Source organism: Barbatula barbatula, assembly GCF_947034865.1.
Source record: "Barbatula barbatula genome assembly, chromosome: 9".
NCBI lineage: Eukaryota > Metazoa > Chordata > Actinopteri > Cypriniformes > Nemacheilidae > Barbatula > Barbatula barbatula.
The window spans coordinates 22,712,012-22,734,657 of record NC_136772.1 but is presented as its reverse complement, the minus strand read 5'-3'; the positions used below and the strand labels follow the sequence as shown (position 1 = coordinate 22,734,657).

At 40.9% G+C, this 22,646-nt stretch overlaps 1 protein-coding gene across 1 annotated transcript in view; it reads right to left on the bottom strand.

The window, feature by feature from the left end:
* The window catches only part of kalrna (kalirin RhoGEF kinase a), a gene marked incomplete at its 5' end in the record, with an annotated part of 110,678 nt that overhangs the window by 20,260 nt on the left and 67,772 nt on the right, over positions 1 to 22,646 (bottom strand). Inside the window, 16 exons of the mRNA XM_079464986.1 lie at positions 6,526 to 6,772; positions 16,818 to 16,920; positions 17,039 to 17,181; positions 17,303 to 17,404; positions 18,176 to 18,366; positions 18,811 to 18,922; positions 19,039 to 19,131; positions 19,367 to 19,456; positions 19,952 to 20,021; positions 20,349 to 20,458; positions 20,632 to 20,698; positions 20,789 to 20,907; positions 20,986 to 21,168; positions 21,492 to 21,614; positions 22,056 to 22,171; positions 22,295 to 22,409. Of these exons, the coding sequence (XP_079321112.1) occupies positions 6,526 to 6,772; positions 16,818 to 16,920; positions 17,039 to 17,181; positions 17,303 to 17,404; positions 18,176 to 18,366; positions 18,811 to 18,922; positions 19,039 to 19,131; positions 19,367 to 19,456; positions 19,952 to 20,021; positions 20,349 to 20,458; positions 20,632 to 20,698; positions 20,789 to 20,907; positions 20,986 to 21,168; positions 21,492 to 21,614; positions 22,056 to 22,171; positions 22,295 to 22,409 (1,984 nt within the window). The remainder of the gene's footprint in view (positions 1 to 6,525; positions 6,773 to 16,817; positions 16,921 to 17,038; positions 17,182 to 17,302; positions 17,405 to 18,175; positions 18,367 to 18,810; positions 18,923 to 19,038; positions 19,132 to 19,366; positions 19,457 to 19,951; positions 20,022 to 20,348; positions 20,459 to 20,631; positions 20,699 to 20,788; positions 20,908 to 20,985; positions 21,169 to 21,491; positions 21,615 to 22,055; positions 22,172 to 22,294; positions 22,410 to 22,646) is intronic.

Sequence of the window (22,646 nt, the reverse complement as noted above, 5' to 3'; positions counted from 1 at the left end):
GGCTTGCTCACTAGGAGACGGCAGACACTGCTTCTTGGATTTTATACTTCATAAACGTCCTCCATTTTACTTTACGTATCTAGCTTAATTTAACATATACATTCTATTTCCATCTTATGCGATTGCTGGATTTTCAGTGTATTGTATATTTACATTACCAGTACTGACAATAATCGTATATTGTTTACCATGTTTACTGCTATTGTGTTGATACTTCTCACATGGTAATATTGTAAATAGTAAAGTAATCATGATATTAATGATCATAACTGTTATATTGTTTAAATAAGATGTTTTTGTAATTCTGTCATTAAACATTCGACAGCTTCTGGTTGCCAATCCATACAATTGCAAAATTGTGAAAAGCTATTCTTTGTGCTTGTGAATTTTCACATTACCCTTTTCATCAGGACCTACAGTAGCAATTTTCTGGGAACAGAAAAGTTACATGTCTTTTGTACAGTAGTTAGATGTCTTTTGTCTTTTCTCATTGTTCCAAGGTTACTAGAGCGGGCAGGATGCAGTCCATTCCCAAAAATGACAAATGCTGGACAAAGGATGTGGCGACTCTACAAAACTTCAGGTGCTATTAGATTATTAATGATAATTGTAAATCTAACTTTTTTATTTTGCCTTGTTGTGCAAGCAGGAATCCCCTGGTTAGTCCTGGTTTCCCTCTGAGTTTTTTTTCTCCTCCAATGGAGTTTTGGGGTCCTCGCCACCGTTTGCATACTGTTTTGCACTGTTTGCCTGGCAGGGGGGGCTGCTAGAATTTGATAGTTTTATTTATTTAACACTGCATATAGGAATTTATTGTGTGTCTGATATTTGGTCTGATATTTGACCTGTGTTTTGACTTCCATAACCTTTTATGTTTTACTTGTAGTCAATGTTTTCTTGTACAGCTGCTTCGTAACAATGAAAATTGTACTTTATTTAGCTTATATAAATAAAGCTGACTTGACTTGACTTTTGTAAATAAACTTGCACGAACATGAAAATAAAGAGAAATGCAGACCATTTTCAGTTCTTAATACACGCTAAAAGTAAACTGCATGGCAGACTTCGGAGTAATATGATGAAAGAGCTCGTGTTTTTGAGCTCTGCAGGGAGGCTTTCGGAGTTAATCAGTGAGCCGAAGCACTTTAGTCTACATTAGACAGGAGCTGTGAGGTACTTTACCCCATCATCATCAACACACACACACACACACACACACACACACACACACGCACGGGCAAACAAACCCCAATCTACCCATGACACAAGAGAAAGCAAACAACACACTGTCTCCGCATTGAATATAAAGATTAAAACAAGACATGCCTGATGTCACGCGTCAGACATACAGTATAGCGTCACAAAAACTTTGTCTAAAGTTGTTTCAAAAAGCATTTTTATTAATTAAATGCACTATAAATGTTTATATAAAATGACAAAGTATTGGTGTTAGATTTGTCACATCACAAAAAACAAGCTAAAATGAGCCTAAAAAGATGAAAAACTTGAAAACGCCTAAATCTACACTTTCCGCACATTTAAAGGGGGATGAAACGGTGTATCATGCATTCGGACTGATTTACAAAGTTAAATGTGCCGTCTTCTCATGCTTGACATGGTGAACATGTCCAAATGTCCAAAAACCGACGAGCGTTAGGAAGACCCGCTTACCATCAAGACTGGCTGCACTGCGTCAAGATTGGCTGCGCTGTGGGCATGCAGCTCATTACTTTTGCGATAGTGAGAAGTTGAGGTGTTTGTTTGTTCACAACATTGCAGTAATGGATGTTGTATAAACGGTGGATATAAAGCTGGATGTCGAGATCGTTTAAAAATGATAAGATGGCGCGGTCCCAGCGCTAAAAGACGGCGGACACGTACCGCACACGGTATGTGAAACTGAGTCAAATGTCTGTGTTTTGTTGGCAATGGGTGGGCACGTGCTTTAGAGTCGGGACCCCCGCATGCGTCGCATTCGGAAATAAACGCACCGCTGTATCTGTCTTTTATAAATGTGATCAAGATTAACACGAGGTATACAGAAACTGTCTGAGTTATGGCCACTTTAATTTAAAATAATAATATTAAAAGGCCAATTTATGTATGCTACCCATCAACTTTCAAAACTTTCAACTTCATGTTCATGCTGAACTAGATCCAGACAAACCATTATTCACAACCAGTCTAGACACTACAAAACTATAACATCAAATACAAATATTCCAATTAAGTTATGACCAAATTGTGGAATATTGAAAATTCACTTTCACCTCTCTACATTTTGGGAATACACGCTTGTGCTGGGTAGTGCAAAGACATACAGTATAAACAAAGCATTTGAAGTATAATTTGTATCATTACACAATTATTGAATCATTATTCAAAGCATCTCCGCATTAGACTACAGATAATAACGGGTTATGCAAGAAAAGCATTCTATTAAGTCAAGTGTGTCCAAACATTTAGTCTGACATCTGATCAAAACTTCAACATGTTAAAATGAGTTAGAAAGTAGTCACCGAAACTAGCGACAAGCAATGTGCAAATCAGATATAGCGTTTCCACGAACCCTCAAACTATGGCTGACTATGTCGCTTCATTCAGTAAACAGCATCAGATGTAGAAGAGATTCTATGAGACTCACCTGGCATATGACAACAGCAACAGCATTTAGCGAGAATCCAGCCACAGCAGGATTGCACACCTTTACCACTCCCCATGACTGCTCGCAGAGCCAGCGATCACAGACGACTGATTCATTACAATCATACGGCTCTACTTTACAGTCACTGTGAGGGGCGGAGCCTCTCTCCTTTCACTCGCCGTCCTTTACAAAGGCTGCAGTCAGTACTCTGGACATGATAATGTGAACCCATGACAATGTGTCCATCTGTAGTGTGCTCATGGGACCGCACTCCCTCTCTTTCTATTTTCTCGGAAAGATTTTGAAAAGAAAGCAGATGATAAAGGGAATCCTCTTTCCCATGCAGATAAAGTGAGATGATCGTCTCAACCTCACGGAAGGAAAACCTTCACACATGTTTGAAGTTCATGCGAGGAGGTTGGAGGAGCGAGAGAGAGAGAGAGAGAGAGAGAGAGAGAGAGAGAGAGAGAGAGAGAGAGAGAGACTTGTTGTCTGGCAGCAGGTTAAACTGCATAATCGTCTGTTGTGTTGACACAATGATGAATGACAGGAATCACACTCACTAGACAATACAAAAAGATCTAAGTAATAACAAAAATCAATATTTAATTGTTTTATTCTGAATAGTGTATAAAGCAGCCAATGACACCCCAGAAAAGATGTGAATAGGATGTGTGAACATAATATGTTTTGAAGATGGAGAAGCTGCTGGATAAATGAAAACAGCACAGCTCTACAAATTTATGCGAAGAGTAACTATACTAAAGAAGTCAAGATTTATGTTAACATGTTTTTTTATGAGATTCTGTAACCCACATTGTCACGGTATTCATTTGTTTAGGTTTTGTCGCCCTGCGTTTGTCGCCCTGCGTTCGTCGCCCTGCGTTCGTCGCCTGTGTTCGTCGCCCTGCGTTTGTCGCCCTGCGTTCGTCGCCTGCGTTCGTCTTTAGTAAATGAGGCACTCACCTGATTCTGTTTAACCCGATTATGCTCCCCATGTGCATTTAAACCTGTCTGTTCTTTAGTTCATCGTCTGCTGTTGAATGTGTTGCATGGCTGTGTGGATTCCCTTCTGTTTACCTATTTTGATTGACCTCCTCCCTACCACAGCCATCCTTTACAGAACAGCAGACGGATAACTATCTTTTTGCAGCTTTTTTTTCATTTCTTTTCTTTTCTTTTTGTTTCCTCCTCCTGTCATGGCCTCCAGCTCTTGTGTTTGGAGCGAGGAGACCGTTCGCTGGAGGACCACACCATGGCCTGAGCGAGTGTAGGGCACACCTACCAGCGAACGGTCCCCTGCCATTTTTGACTGGGCTAATAATGAGAAATTCTTTCTGCTCCCGCACCCGCCGGTCCCGTCCAGCTCTCCTTCATCTCCCGAATCTCAGCTGCTCCCGCCCATCCCTCCTCCATCGGCATCACCTCCGTCTCTCTGCCCCTTTGTCGCCGCCCATCCCATCTCCACCATTGCACCTCCCTCCGGTGACTCCCTTGTGGACTGTCATCTTGACTGGGTCGCCACCCGGCTCCTCCTGCTCCAGACACCTCCCTCAGAACTGCTTCCCATTATCTGCTCCACGCCCACCTCCTGAACCCCCATAATCCCTCTGAGTCTCGCCTGATTCTGTTTATAATAATTCACACAATGACCTATACCAGAACAGACAGGAGGAGCTATGCAGATTCTAAAAATAATCCCAACATTAGAGACAGGCGGTCCAAACTCATCCTCCGACATTAGGCTTCACCTCGGTACACCAACACACTGAAACCACTGACACGGTCTCAAGAGACAAAACTATAAATTGTAGAGACAAAGATTTGCTGTGTCACACCTTGTGCTGAAAAGAAGCCAAAGCCAGTTTGCACTGAACATTAAAACAGAGATTTGGTTTCTGATTCATGAATGATAAATCTATAAGCAAAACTCAGAAAGGCCACAGGAGACGAAGATCCTTTTCACTGGCAGAGGAAATATAAGTTGACTGGAAAAGGAACAACACAAAAGAGGAAATGATATGTCCAAACACTTTCATCTTTTCTAAATGTTTAGGCCACTTTGGTGTGAACTGGATTATTCATACAAATATGACAATAAAGCATTCCCGAAACACCCAAATCATTAACTACAGAGAAACTATTCCTGGAATTAAGGAGGTTGCGAGAAAAGACAAGGATGATTTTCTGTAAATTAATTACAGTAAGTTAATAAACTACATTTATTCATTTAGCAGGTACTTTCCTCCGAAACCACTTACAAGTGAGTATTATAAATCATGGGAAATAAAAAACCTTTTAAGACCTACGGTTCAGAAGAGCTGCAGAAACGCACCACATAGATCAAAAGATCAGGAGATATGTAGTCAAGCTTGAAAGGGATACTCCCACAAAGTAAAGGGACAGTTCACCCAAACATGACAATTCTGTCACGATTCACTCGTCCTCAAGTTGTTCCAAACCTGAATAAATTGCTTTGTTCTGTTTAACACAAAGAAAGATATTTTGAGGAATTCAGGAAATCATAAAGCTCTGGGGCACCTCTGACATCCATTTCTACTACGATAGTCAATGATTTCCCAGACATTCTTCCAGATATCTTTCTTAATGCAATTTATTCAGCTGTGGAACAACTTGAGGATTAGTAATGTCATTTTTGGGTGAACTTTACCTCTATCATCATGAAACTACCAGATGCCTCTGCTGTAGAGTATTAATGGCAGACATATGCACATACACTCTAAATTATATATATATATATATATATATATATATATATACTATAATAAAACAAAATTAAAAAAACTATATTAACTTAATAAAATCACTCGTGATTTTTTAAATGGCACAAATTATTAAATGGGATAAATTATTAAAAATCAAGCAGTTCATTTTTCTAAAGTTCACATGTATTATTAACGTTTATTTAGTTAAAATAAATAAGTGTTTAATTAACTAATTATATGTGTAATATACCCATGTTTTTGACTTATTAATTACCATTTGTATAACAACAAATTTACTACAAATACTGTGGTTAAACCATTCGTGCTGTAGTAACAAATCATGTTTTTGATGGTTTCATTTGTAGTACAACATGGTTGATTTAATTTATTGGAGGTCAAACTGTCACAACAGTCTCAAGTATTTGTTCGAGAACATCTTAGACCACTTATTTTCCATAAGTGCACAGCATCACTAGTGTAGAGTCATCTTGTACTGGCATTTATTCATGTGATGTCATTGAGACAGACATGTTACTGTTGCATAAATAGAAAGTTCTTCTAGATCCGCTTTCAATGGGATCATCCTGCCCTCTAGAGGTTAACACCGGTAGTGTCAAACTAATCTGGTACACTTTAACAACTTTCAGAGTACTACCATACTACCCATAGTATGTTAGCAGTATGCAAGTGTATTCTGCACAACATGTAGCATTCTTATGGCATATAATCAACAGCACAACAAAACGTGCACCCTAGAAGATACGGCATCGCAATCCACAGTGACAAAATAAAATGATATCAAACTGTTCTTAACTTATTTGATCAGATTAAATGCAAAGTAGTGAATATTTCATTCATAAATGTGCAGCATGTCAGTATACTGTTCATTATGCTGTTAAATGACTTTTTAACTTTTCAACTGTAAAGCAGTCTTCTGTTGGTTTTACATGTGCTATAAAAATTCATTTGAGCATGCGATGTTCATGCAGAATGCTAATGTACACTTACAAATGGCCAATAATGAAAAATTGCATTATATAAATCATTTAATTGACATTTTGTACAACAAAGCCACACTCACATTTATGATTCGTATAAGCTGACATACCTACCCGCGGAACAGAGCGAATCAATAGCGAAAAAGCCTGTTCTTACCTTTGCCCGATGGGAAAAAGCAGTCCATTTCAACACTGCTGCGAGAGTGAGAGATGCACAGAGCGCTGCTGGGCACCAGACCCTCCTGAGATGGAGTCTTGTCTGTGGTCCGCACAAGACACCAGCCCGGCCGGTCACTGGGCCGCTCCAACAGCTCCACTGTCTGACCCGACTGGATACTGAGCTCAGAGGGCCCGCCAGCCACAAAGTCCTGCAGGACCACCGTCAATTCACACCCTCCAGAGAGCTACGAGAAAGAGGAAAACATCTATTTGCTCTCATTCGTCAAAGAGATTTATTTTTCGTTAATCGTAAACATTCAACGTTTAATTCGCGTCACTCAGAAAGGAAGAAACACTCCACGAGCGTACGAATAATCAAATATATCACTAGAAAAAATGGTGTCATTTTCTGTCGTATTTACTGTCGCTGTTTTGCAACAATTTGTGAAAAATGCTATAGAAATGCATTTGAATTGAATTGAAAGAGTGTGAGGATGTTTCTGTTCACATGCTGGAAAGTGTGTGTCAGAGACCGTGTGCATTCAGGGTGTGTGCTCGAGTATGAACTCTGGTCTCTGGTGCCGGTGTACATCTGTTATCAGCTTTATTACTTTTGTTCTCAAGCTCTCCAATATTAACACTGTGAAAATACAGACTTAAAAGACAATTTACGTGCATTACATTGTTTAAACCCCATAGACTCACAGCAGCAGACATGTAACAGCCGTTTAAAGCGATTGTTTATTCATTTTTTATGATTTAATATTTAAATATCCTAAAATGCCCCTTTTAAGGTCACTGCCTATAGTACTAATATATCATCAAATGTATCAACCTTCCAAATAGTATCGGACATTTGAACTTTTATAGGATTTTTTACATAATAGGAAAATGTTATGAGCATACATGAATTCTCTTCTGATCAACAAAAGAGCTGTTATGCTTTTTATACAGCCAATCCCATTCAATGAATCATAAATAAATACTTGAAATTCTCTAAATGGAACTTAAGGCTTTCTGTGGTAGCTTTGTAAGACGATCGAACATTAATTTATGTTTATTTCATATTTAATTTTTTATTACCTAATTAACATGGAGTTCATTTTCTATAGACTCCATGGAGATTACGTAACTAACCCAGAAAGGCAACACCAATGGTGTGAAAATGGCCTGGAGCAGTCACAATGATCCTAACCAAACATTAGACAGAGTATACACGATACAATTGAATAATTAGACACTTCTTTTACACACTTTCTACTTCACATCCACTTAACACATATGTATGTATAAAAAAGTACATCATGCATCTCTATGAGGATGGATGTACCATCTCGGAAGCCGATAACCTATAAATCAGATAATCAGTTTAAGGTTTATTACTATTGATCAGCTAAATTAAATTTAAAACGACAACCAACCTGACTACCACACACACTTCTGATAAACAACTAAAGGTGCTTAAGGTTTAAGACAAAACAATTGTAATGATATGTTCCAAACGGGAGGAAATATTCCTTTTTATGCCTTATATGGAAACGTGAGATCAAATCTTGCGGAATTTTGTATTCATGGTTACAAATAAAATTGTAGTGAGGTAGGAGGGAGAGAGCCGGGATTCGAGGCCGGTGCGTGAATGATAACGAGCTGTACGCGCACCGGTCTGGTATCACGGAGGAGATTGTGAAGCATAAGTGGACGAGCGACCGGACCGTCAGTGAGAGAGGACCGGGCCCGGAAATTGTGTTTGTGTTTGTCTTTTACGTCCTTGTTTATCTGATTTGATTAAAGATGTTTAATGTTCGCCGGTTCCCGCCTCCTTCCTTCCTTCATGGAACTTTGTTTCACTGGTGCCGAAACCCAATAGTACGGTGCGCGTACAGCTGACGCTCGTTATCATTTCTTGCATGTATTTCTGGAGAAACTGATGACAGACAAAACTCTCTGAACTGCGTCGTAAAGAAACATGGTGGCACCCGTCTCACGTATAGATCAAAATTATTTATAAATGAACACACTCAATTACACATTTTTGAGAATCGGAATATCAGATAGCTGATGACGTGGTAAGCAAGTTTGTGAATATTTTGAAATAAAAAATAAATTAAGGCGATCTGTCATAAGGTGTGGCTGCGGTGTGTCACGTGACAAATATGACGCGTCGCCATGGAAACATTAAGGGGTAATCATTACTAGTCTACATGGAGTCTATATTAAAAGAACATTAGATATGAGACCCCGAGAAAAATATAACCTGGAACCGAAGTGCCAAAATAACGTGACATCAGCATATTAATTGTAACGGAACAAACTTTCGCGGCCAAATTTAAATGTTTTTTTACAGATTTCAAAATGGCACTTTTATATCTTTTCTATTTTTGAAATTAGTAGTGCACAGCTGCACTTTTATTGTCTCTATTTTTTTATTTCATGAAAGTTATTATGACACAGCTGCACTTTTATTTTCTTTAGTTTAGAACTTTCTGTTATTTGATGTATATAGTTTGTATTTTAGATACAACTTGTTACTCTGATACTACTTGTTAGTTCAATAAATTGGAACATGTTAAGCTTGTTGCGCATTTCATTAGCATTGTGTTGGGGCGATGGGGGCAGGTGGGGCTCTTGTCTAAAGTGGGGAATGACCAAAAAAGTTTGAGAACCACTGCACTAGATAGTCAAGTTCGATCTCGGTGCTTAGCCTCGAAGTGGCTCCTCGCGTGCCCTGGCTATCCGAGGACCTTGCCAAACCATCCGATCGGTAGTAGCGAGGGGCAGTGTGTACAAAGGGTTCATGTGAAACAGTTGCAATCCCCAGTCACGAGCGGGGTTAACGGGTTACCCGCCCGCGCCTCTCGGTGCACGGGAAGGCACACGCTGATCCGCCAATTGTAGCGCGCGTGCAGCCCTGGAATAATCGTACAGCGGTATCTGTCTTTTATAAATGCGATCAAACTAAAGACTCTATTTGAAGGGTACAATACTATTCTGAACGTACTCAAGATTAACATGAGATATACAGAAACTGTCTGAGTTAGGGCCGCTTTAACATCATAATGCACACACGACAGAACACATTCATGAACCACCATGCTCATTTCAATCCTCATTAGAACAAAAATTCATTCTGAAATGATGTTTCCCATTTATTATTTTCTTCGCAGCAATGAAAAAAATTGAAAACGACTAAGCAACTCATTCTCGACAATTGATATTTGAAACACTTTCTCTACAATATCCTATTAACTAAACAGGGTAAAGTAGGTAAGTACTGTAGCCGCTCAGTGTTTCGACCTTTGAGATGAGAACCTTTGGCTGAAATGTCATTGAGCATCTACAGCATAAGAGCTGTGATGGATCTGTTTCTTTACTCTCGTTCAACCACCTGCTTGCCAGAGTATCAGGTCGCCGTAGCGATGGGGAGGAAAGGCGTGTTGCTAGGTAATCCAGGGTCTCAGAATGAGAATACCCCACGTCAGAAAGGACATGCACGTCATACGGGCTTTATGTGAAAGGTCTTGCTGGCAGCAGGGCTTTGTTATGTAGATCAGATGAACTAGCAAGTCTTGCCTTCCTTCACTATTATTGCGAGCCTGAGGATTGTGGGTACACATGCCGCCTTGAACCTTACAGGTGCAGAAGAGAAAACAAAGCAGGTACGATATTTCAGTCTGTTTAAGCCTCTTTTTAAAGATCCAAATGACATCCAAAACAAAAATGTCAAAGTTAACTTAACAAAAAAAATGAAAGGCATACTTCTCCATATTGAAACTTCTCCATATGAGAATCATGAAAGTTATGCGAATTATGATTAAGATTTAGGCACATTGATCATACTGTAATGTGAGTTTTAGTGTGAGGAAAACAGAACAGCAGAAGTAAAAAGTCACGTGGGTTCTGCATGGGTAAATAATGACAGAATCTTCATTGTCGGTGACCTATTCCTTTAAATGCGATAGTGAAGAGGGTGTGTTTGGACGATTATGTCATTATAAGTTGACAGTGTTCACAATCTGTTTCCTGACGCTGGTCTAAACCTCAGACTTTAACATCTAGATCTCCTTATGGAATGCTGCAATACTGCCTGACACAACTATGTACAAAAATCGAGACGGGACAAATCTCTTTTAACATCTGAGATACAGCTGTTATGCTTCAGTAAAAACATTTATTTACGCCCAACCTAAAACATTACAAAGCGCACTATGATATAACACTGTGATTCATTCTTGTTAAAGGTATTTATTCTTCCAGATCTCAGAAAGATGAAGATTTGGTGAACAGCATGAACGTACAGAAAAACTACGGACACCTTTACACAACGGTAGTTGCCGAATAAACCATAAATGTGTCCTATGACAGCAAAAACCAACAATGAAAATAAATCTCTCTTGTTATAAATAGTAGAAATATATAATAAATTCAAAATGTCACACCGTAGGACACACGACGGTATATTTGTAAACTACCCACAAACACAACTAACCAGCTCACACGATAAAGCCTTGATATCTCTCTTTTTTAAAGGTTTCGACTTAAAGTGAATAAAGGAATAGAAACGAATAGAAAGTCCCACTTACACGACTGCTCTCCTTGAAAAGTTTAAAACTCATCCACTTTGGCATGACGACTTATCTGTCCTCCTTCCACGACTTTGTCCCTTACTTGCTTTCATTCTCTTTCTCTCATTCACTCTCTCTCACCACCCTTCTCCCGCCCCCCCCCTCTCTCTCTCTCTCTCTCTCTGGAACATCTCTGATTGGTTCAATTCATTATCCAGGTTCAGTAATAAAGCTGTCTGTTGGACTCCACAGTTGAGTAGCCGAACGAAAAGATTACAAATATGACGTTTTCATGTTTTCGTCATGGACACAATTACCTCTGCTGTTTGTTTAATTTGCAACAGCTTAATTGACATTATGTCATATACATTGAGATTTAACAAATAAATACAGTCAGATGAATAATATGAAATATTTAATGATGGTAAGTTCTTAATTCACTCATGGTGGAAAGGTGTGACCAAATGTTATATATCCCTGTGTGTGTGTGTGTGAGACAGTCTTGTGACATGCATTCAGCACTGAGCTGTACAGATAAAACCCTCATTATTCAGTTAGATGAATGTGATTTTCACAGAGTACAGTCATAAACAACGCCTGGTCCTTATTGACTTAAGCTTCTACCGCGGCTCTTATGTAATGGAGAAACACACACGCGCACACACACACATCTGGTTTATTATCTCTATGGACAGTACATTGGTGTAATGATTTTATACTGTACCAACTGTATATTTTATCCCCTAAACCTTAAGATCATAGAAATTTTTTTTTGGATTTTCAAAAAATATCGTTCTTTGCCCAACCAGTATGTAAAACAAGGCTACACACGAACACACACGCAAACAGACACACGAACATACACACACACACGAACATACACACACAAACGAACATACACACACACACGAACATACACACACACACACACACGAACATACACACACACGAACATACACACACACACGAACATACACACACACACGAACATACACACACACACGAACATACACACACACACAAACATACACACACACACAAACATACACACACACACAAACATACACACACACACGAACAGACACACACACACGAACATACACACACACACAAACATACACACACACACAAACATACACACACACACGAACAGACACACACACACGAACAGACACACACACACGAACAGACACACACACACGAACAGACACACACACACGGACATACACACACACACAAACATACACACACACACAAACATACACACACACACGAACAGACACACACACACGAACAGACACACACACACGAACAGACACACACACACGAACAGACACACACACACGAACAGACACACACACACGAACAGACACACACACACGAACAGACACACACACACGAACAGACACACACACACGAACAGACACACACACACGAACAGACACACACACGAACAGACACACACACGGACATACACACACACGGACATACACACACACACGGACATACACACACACACGGACAGACACACACACACGGACATACACACACACGGACATACACACACACGGACATACACACACACGGACATACACACACACGGACATACACACACACGGACATACACACACACGGACATACACACACACGGACATACACACACACGGACATACACACACACGGACATACACACACACGGACATACACACACACGGACATACACACACACGGACATACACACACACGGACATACACACACACGGACATAAACACACACGGACATACACACACACGGACATACACACATACGGACATACACACACACGGACATACACACACAAACATACACACACACACACACACACACGAACATACACACACACAAACATACACACACACAAAACAGACACACACACGAACAGACACACACACGGACATACACACACACGGACATACACACACACGGACATACACACACACTGACATACACACACACACGAACATACACACACACACGGACATACACACACACACGAACAGACACACACACGAACAGACACAAACACGAACAGACACAAACACGAACAGACACACACACGGACATACACACACACACACGAACATACACACACACGAACAGACACAAACACGAACAGACACAAACACGAACAGACACACACGCGAACATACACATACACGAACAGACACACACACACTGACATACACACACACGGACATACACACACACACACACGAACAGACACACACACTGACATACACACACACTGACATACACACACACTGACATACACACACACACGGACATACACACACACACGGACATACACACACACACTGACATACACACACACTGACATACACACACACGGACATACACACACACACGAACAGACACACACACACGAACAGACACACACACACGAACAGACACACACACGGACATACACACACACACGAACATACACACACACGAACATACACACACACGAACAGACACAAACACGAACAGACACAAACACGAACAGACACAAACACGAACATAAACACACACGAACAGACACACACACGAACAGACACACACACGAACATACACACACACGGACATACACACACACGAACATACACACACATGAACAGACACAAACACGAACAGACACAAACACGAACAAACACGAACAGACACAAACATACACACACACGAACAGACACAAACACGAACAGACACAAACACGAACATACACACACACGAACAGACACACACACGAACAGACACACACACGAACATACACACACACGGACATACACACACACGGACATACACACACACGAACAGACACAAACACGAACAGACACAAACACGAACAGACACAAACACGAACATACACACACACGAACAGACACAAACACGAACAGACACACACACGGACATACACACACACGAACAGACACAAACACGGACATACACACACACGAACATACACACACACGAACAGACACACACACTAACAGACACAAACACGAACAGACACAAACACGAACATACACACACACGAACAGACACAAACACGAACAGACACAAACACGAACAGACACAAACACGGACAGACACAAACACGGACATACACACACACGGACATACACACACACACACGAACAGACACAAACACGAACAGACACACACACGGACATACACACACACACGAACATACACACACACGAACAGACACAAACATGAACAGACACAAACACGAACATACACACACACGAACAGACACACACACGAACAGACACACACACGAACAGACACACACACGAACATACACGAACAGACACACACACACGGACATACACACACACTGACATACACACACACTGACATACACACACACGGACATACACACACACGGACATACACACACACACGAACAGACACACACACGAACAGACACACACACGGACATACACACACACTGACATACACACACACGAACAGACACACACATGAACAGACACACACACGAACATACACATACATGAACAGACACACACACTGACATACACACACACGGACATACACACACGAACAGACACACACACACGAACAGACACACACACTGACATACACACACACGGACATACACACACACGGACATACACACACACGAACAGACACAAACACGAACAGACACACACACGGACATACACACACACACGAACATACACACACACACGAACATACACACACACGAACAGACACAAACACGAACAGACACAAACACGAACAGACACAAACACGAACATACACACACACGAACAGACACACACTCGAACATACACAAACACGAACAGACACACACACGAACAGACACACACTCGAACATACACATACACGAACAGACACACACACGAACAGACACACACACGAACAGACACAAACACGAACAGACACAAACACGAACATACACACACACGAACAGACACACACACGAACAGACACACACACGAACAGACACACACACAAACAGACACACACACACACGAACAGACACACACACAAACAGACACACACACGAACAGACACAAACACGAACAGACACAAACACGAACATACACACACACGAACAGACACACACACGAACAGACACACACACGAACAGACACACACGCAAACAGACACACACACACACGAACAGACACACACACGAACAGACACACACACGAACAGACACACACACGAACAGACACACACACGAACAGACACACACACGAACAGACACACACACGAACAGACACACACACGAACAGACACACACACAAACAGACACACACGAACAGACACACACACGAACAGACACACACACGAACAGACACACACACGAACAGACACACACACGAACAGACACACACACGAACAGACACACACACGAACAGACACACACACGAACAGACACACACACGAACAGACACACACACGAACAGACACACACAAACAGACACACACGAACAGACACACACACGAACAGACACACACACGAACAGACACACACACGAACAGACACACACACGAACAGACACACACGGACCCACACATTTATTCTCAACACTGAGAAAAATATTCATTTGGGGAACACCTCAATTGTACAAAATAAAATAAATAAAGTTTTTTTGTACCAATGTAGATTCATTGTTGGGGTATGGTTGAAGTGCAGGTTGGAGTCAGGTTAAAGGATTTAGCACCAGCTGTGTTTACAAACAATAGAAGTTTATGGAAAGTAAACGTATGCGTTTGTACTTGAACTTGAGAACCACAGATGGATGTCACACTTTGTTTCTGTGTGACAAATTAAAGGTCCCGTCATGCAGTCATCCTCCAAACAGCATGCATATCTCATAAAAGCACAACAAGTAACCTCCATGAAATGCCTTAAAACATCTGCACAAACCGTTAAGGACGTGTGTTCATATCTTACTTTGATTTGATAGGGTGCCTCATCGTTCCTACAGGGACTGAATCCAGCACACAGTTTGAAGAGACTTGTCATGACTGCGCATGACGGTTTAACACTGTTTACTGCTCGTGACTCACGATGTACTGTACACATCATCCTCAGCTCCAGCATGACAGCCCCTGCATAACGGCTAGGGTAACCCCGTGAGACCTACACCTGTCCATCACGGATCACCTGACCCTTATGGGGCGGAGTCTGAGGTCATTATCGAAAAGTAGATTATGGCTATGATCAGATTAGTATAGTAGTGTACTATCGCTGCTTTAATTATGAGCATAGTTTACGCTTTTTTGTATGTTTGGGTGACCAAAATGTGTTCTATACTACAGCGCACAATGCAATAAAGCATATGACCGAGATGTGTAGCGTTATGTATAGAAACAGGGCTGGCATCCGTTATAGAGAGTGTATACTATAAATACTGTATTTATTTACAGAAATATTAAGTAGAAAGCAATAATCTATTATAAACATAGCCGACAATATAGAATAGAGATCTTATATTTTAAACATGGTCTGGAAAGCCATTCTTACTATTTATATTGTAGTACACTGCATGTTTTTACAATAAAGGTTTTTAGGGATCTTAAACGAGGACAAAACTGAACAGTAACCATAGTTTTTATGCAACATTGTGGCATTTTAATATCCAATACGGTTTGGTAGTGAGTGATGTAAAGAAGAGATGGCAGTTGTACCTTGTCACTGTCCACAGTGTTCTGTGAGGTCCTGGAGGCGATGGAGATGGTGTCCGGCTGACTGCTGCCGTCTCCCTGACTGTCAGCATCCTCACCCGCATCCCTGCAACACACACACACACAATAAATGTTCATCTACAAATCAAAAGTTCATATAGATGTATGTTTTCAGCGTTTCATTCTCTGATTTAGAGTGTTTAGTATGCAAGTGTATGCCTGACCTTCTGCTGTTATTGCGTGGCTTGGCTGGGGTTTTGGGAACACGGATTGGTTCCTTAAGCGCCCCCTTCAGGTGAATAATTCTCTCCTGAATGACTTCTCGGATGTTTTTAATCCATTCCTGTTTCACCTCGATACTGGACGCCTGAAAGAAGAGTACGCACGGTCACACGAAAGGTCCACATTTCAGCCCACAGTGAAATACAAGTGACTGCAATCGTGCGGTTGGTAATGTAGAATGTACAACAGTGCGTTCTGCGCTGTACCTTAAGGACTGTCTTGTTGTCAGATGAGGGGGTGCGTCCGACCCACAGGGCAAATTTACAGGGGTCTCCCTCAACATGCTCAGTCACCCCTAGCTCAGACGTCTAAAAACACAAACGAAATCAATCTTAAAAAATATAAAAAATACGTAAGTATTTGAGATCCGGCATGTACTTATGCCATCTGCACAGTCCACACAACATTTACATACAGAATTCATTAGTTTTGGGAGCAAATGACCTTGACTAACATTATACGACATCTTGCATGTCACATATTCATTAACTAGAAATAAAACAAGACCCTTATAAGTGGTCTGGCAGGATTAGAAACATTTCCTCAGCGATAAATGCTGTTTGTGAGAGAATCCCAGATGCCCGGAGAAAATGTGCATCTGGATCTGTTTACGCACATGTTGAACACAGCAGACGGTTGGGAAAACACTGAATCTGGTCCGCACACTTGCTCACAAACCGACAAAACAACACCTGCACTGCTTCCTGAACTGCTTCCAGGTATGGCTGTGAATGCTAAACAGAGTTCCACAATCTGGTGAAAACAGATCTCAGACGAAACCGTGTGCATGCGTGCACCTGCTGACCTTCCCATGGGCGTTTGCTGTCGCTTTTGGCATTGAAATGAGAAGTCACCATCATGAGCTACATCCCTATCTACTGTCCCTACTACCTTTCAATATAGCATATAAATGAACCTCAGACGTGATTGCGACAATCCATATAAACAGCATCAGTTATTCATTTCTTATATTAAACTATGAGATTGATGTAAGACTTGAGTCATATTAGTATATAATAGAAAGTGATTTTGTATTGAAAGATACAGTTTTGAATCGGTGCTAAAATCATTTCAGGTACCAGTAGTTTGTTCTTGTAGATGTATTTGGATCGTCCTGCCGAGTCTTTGATCTCTTTGCTGAAGACAAGAGAGATCTCGAAAAGGAAGAGGTGTCGGTCTCGTCCCTTACGGATCAGAGATTTTGGGTCCCACACTTGAAATGTGTCCTGGAGGATGAGTTCACCCTGAACATCCAGATTCGCATCAAAGCCTGATGCACAGGGGCAGAAAAGGGTCAGGTTAAAGTTCAAGTGGTCAACATGAAACCAAAAATGACTTCCTCGTGGCACATTCTTGATCTTATTGTGAACCATATCATGATCAAGAGGGTGAAAAGAGGGTTTTGCGTCTCAGTAATCTTTCATCAACTTTTCCACCTATTGTCGCAGGCACCCATTGTTTAATGACTATCAAAACGATTTCCAATGTATAAAATAACAAATGCCAAGTTCCACCCAACTTACGGTATATATGAAAAGTTTGGTACCAAAATGAGATACCTCCATTTTGATTCTTGCATGCATCTCATTTTGGAACCGAACTCTTCATTTCTTGTTGATCATCCTATTGAACGTGTTACATTGTAAAAATAAAATGAGTCGTGAACAGTATTTTATGTTGACGCGAGCCCAAAAGCACATTTACTGCGTGTTACCTTCCAGCATGCTGACATGCATGGCGTCATTGGCTCTCTTGGGCACACTCAGCATGACCTCCAGCCCATCTTTAATTTCACCTTTGCCCTCCTCGCAGCAGGACAGCAGCTCCTGCAATCAAACGCACTGTACTGTACCGAACAAGACACGCCACACATACACTAAACAACAGTACTTACCACCAACGCTGAGTTCAGAAAAACACACACACGCGTGTGGAACTGTACCTTGAGAAGCAGCTGGTATTTGGTGATTCTCTGCACAGGTTTGATGAGGTATGATGATATAGAGTTGGCCAGACCGTGTCTCTTCTGAATCTCCTGCTCACAACACATGAAAAGAATGATGGGTACATAAACACCACGTCGGTTTCATTCGCAGCATAGATGTACTTCTGAAACGATTACGGTTATTGGCAATAAGAGTTACTGGGAAAGTGGCTCTGGAAACTTGTAGGTGCGCCGAGTATTTATAGTATTTCAAACAATAAAGGTTTAACACCTAAAGTGAAATGGGTTCATTCATTATTCCAAGAGAGAAGTGATGTGCACTTACGTCAAAAAAACTCCCAGCATGCTCCAGGATGAGCTGACTGGAGTCTGGTTTGTTTTTGCAGTATGTCACGTAGATGTTAAATCTATCCGCCTGAAACACAAAGACACAACTTGAATTAAGATATCAAAATGTTTACAGAAGCCTACATATACACACGTATAGACATTTTATGCTATGGCCAGGAATTGTTATGATGGCTGGTATATATGTGTAAGCACTCCGAATAAGCTTTAAATGAGCTCTAATCTGAAATAATAAACAAACAAGTAGGGATGTTACAATACTCTTGATATCGTGTTATCGCCATAGAATAATTGTCTTAATATTATCGTGGTCACTTCCGGGTTTAAAAAAATCATAGATGTTTCCTTTGGCAAGGTCCATCTGATGCTATTTTATTTTATAAAAGGAATCTGTAGGTCATTTGACCCCTTTTCCAAGTCATCATTTTGTACAAATCTCTACAAACATGTAAGACTTAGTTAAAGTATTATTAACAAAGAGATTAACTAAGCCTCGATATCACCTGCTTTAATTCCGACCCTAAGAAAACAAACCTAACATATACAACCATGTTAAACTCACCCATGTGACAAAGCAATGGCCCACATCCTCAGGTAACTGCTCATAGTTGATCAGCTCTTTCAGGAATATACTTAAACAAAAACAAACCAATATGGAAATGAGTCTCATATGTATAACTTCGTTAAAAAAGCATCATCGCCCTTCTTCCCAAACCTCCAGTTTACTTTTAGAACGATCATATACTGCGTTGGCAAGTCCTAAATATGAAGCGAAATATTCAGAAAAACATGTTGTGATGAAATGAAATCACAAAATACTAAGATAAGAAGATTGAGAAGGACAGCAGCGATATGATTTATTTCTTACATAGAATACACAACATAAAAATGAAAACAGTTTGTCGATACAAAGGGTCTGTTGTATGTTATTATGCTTTATTGAGAGCTTACAAACATACTTATTGTGGAAATCATAAATCTCCTGAATGTTTCCGAAGATGATGTGCTCTTTGCTGGCAATCCCTGGAGGAATATCATCCCCTCCATTGGTCATTTCCCACAAATATGTCTTAAAAACGAAACACACAAAGCAGATAAGCAGACCGAAGAACATAACAAATTTTGCGCTATAGTCTCAATAAATTCAAGCAATAAAATTCAGCGTTAGTTCCTAGTTGAATCGCTTTTGAACTGAATGACGCAGACGTTAAAGGTAACAATGAATCAAACGTACAGACTGACCTCTAAACATTCATGTAAGTCCCTCACATAGGCCTTTTCTGTCTGCAACAGCTCTGCGATGATATACCTGCAACAACACGAGCAAAAGAACGTGTTACCGCGGACCAAAACACACAGAGACATTTATTTTAATGAAGGCTGATGCATGTACACTTACTCTTTTTTCCTGGCTGATTTTCTCTTCTCCTCGTTCACCTCATGATTCGGGTCACGGAGTTTGACCTTTGGGTCAGTCAGACTGGCCGGAATGATGTCCAGTTCCAGATCCTTATTATCCTAAAACACACGCACGCACATGTAGATCTCACAGCAAGAACCATTCTTACATCTTTATTTTCAGGTCAGTTGCTGTACCTCAGAGCTGAGTCCCAGCACGTGCTCCAGACTGCAGCGGTATTTCCCCATGCGCAGGGAGAAGTCTCTGTAATGCTTGTCCACAGACGTCACCCACTTCTTCAGCTCGGTGACGTGCATGTGCCCTTTCTCCACAAAATTATCTGCCAGCTGGATCAACATCTTCACTTTCTCTTTAGTTTGCTGTGGGACATGACAATGAAAGTGACCGATTTGTCAGTTATGGTGTCCTCTTTATTTAACCCATCTGGTGAGAAGTGAACACACACACCCGGAGAAGCGAGCAGCTATCAAACGGGGGTTAGGTGCCTTGCTCAAGGGCACGTCAGTCGGATGACCTTCTGGTTACGAGTCCGACTCTCTAACCACTAGGCCACAACTGCCCCCTATGATACATCTGGTGGTTTGATCATTTAGCGACTTTGATAAGAGGACAGATCTGTACATATAAAGACGTAACTGTGCGTGAGAAGCTATTAAGGCAGGAGGGGGTTGTGACTTTGTACCTTGGCAGTGATGCGGAACTCTTCGTATTCCTTCAGGAGTTCCTGAGACTTCTCAAGCGAGTCTCCTGGAGATGTGCGAGTTGTAAGAAAGACCTCTCCAGTCTCCTCTATCCATTCCAATGCCTAACACACATTTGTACATGTTATAGTTATTAAAGTCCCCATGAATCGCATGGTGCCATCGTATTTACTTCCGTATTTTGACGCATTTCCAAGTGAAATGCAATTTCGAATGAGAAAAATAGTGGGTGTGGCTTTCGTCTTTCTCTGCGATTTGATTGGATGCATAAAAAGGTTTACACAACATTCGTCATTTAAGATGGATAGTCACGGTGCTGACCCTAGACGTCTGGGGGCCCTCAGCAAACCTTTGTGGGGGCCCTTGTCATAGTTAAATTTAGATCAAAATAACCGTGAAGTATGAGAAATAAGAAATTATAAAATATTAACACACTTAAATGAATAAAAGCTGAATGACAAAACACTTTTAACCGATCGTTTAAACTTTAAAAAGGTATAAAGGGGAATCAAAAGTGTCATATTAATACAGTTGATTGTTTTCACCTGTTTGGCGCTCCGTTCAAACACGATGTACTGCTGGCACTGATCTAAACGGCGCTTCTTCATTGTCCAAAAATGGAGAACCCTGTTTTCCCTCTGCAGCAGTTCATTCAGAATGGCTGTAAAGACACGATTTCATAGAAAATGTGTACATGAATGAACACATGAAAGACATTTAGCCAGAGAAAAAGTTTCCGAGCATATGGCAGGATGGACACATAGGTATGTTAGGCTATTCTGACCTTTGACCTGTTGCTCAGGGCCACGAGCGTTGCCAGATGATCCCTGAGAACTGACATTATTCCGGTGGATGTATTTCAGGAAAACCTCAGCATTCCGTCTGGCCAGAGTACAGGCCTGAAAAAACATCACAGACTTTAAAGATCCAAAACAGACCCTCAAATACACACAGAAAGAGAGAGCGGAGAGAGAGAGAGAGACATAATATGTCCATAAATGTGCACTACCAAGTTTAGAACTCATCTTCAACATTCCAAGGTGACTGACAAAATGCAAGAATGGACGGATTCATCTTTACAATTTAAACAAATGCTACTGTGCATACGCACTTTTGTGACCGCACCTTAACTTCCG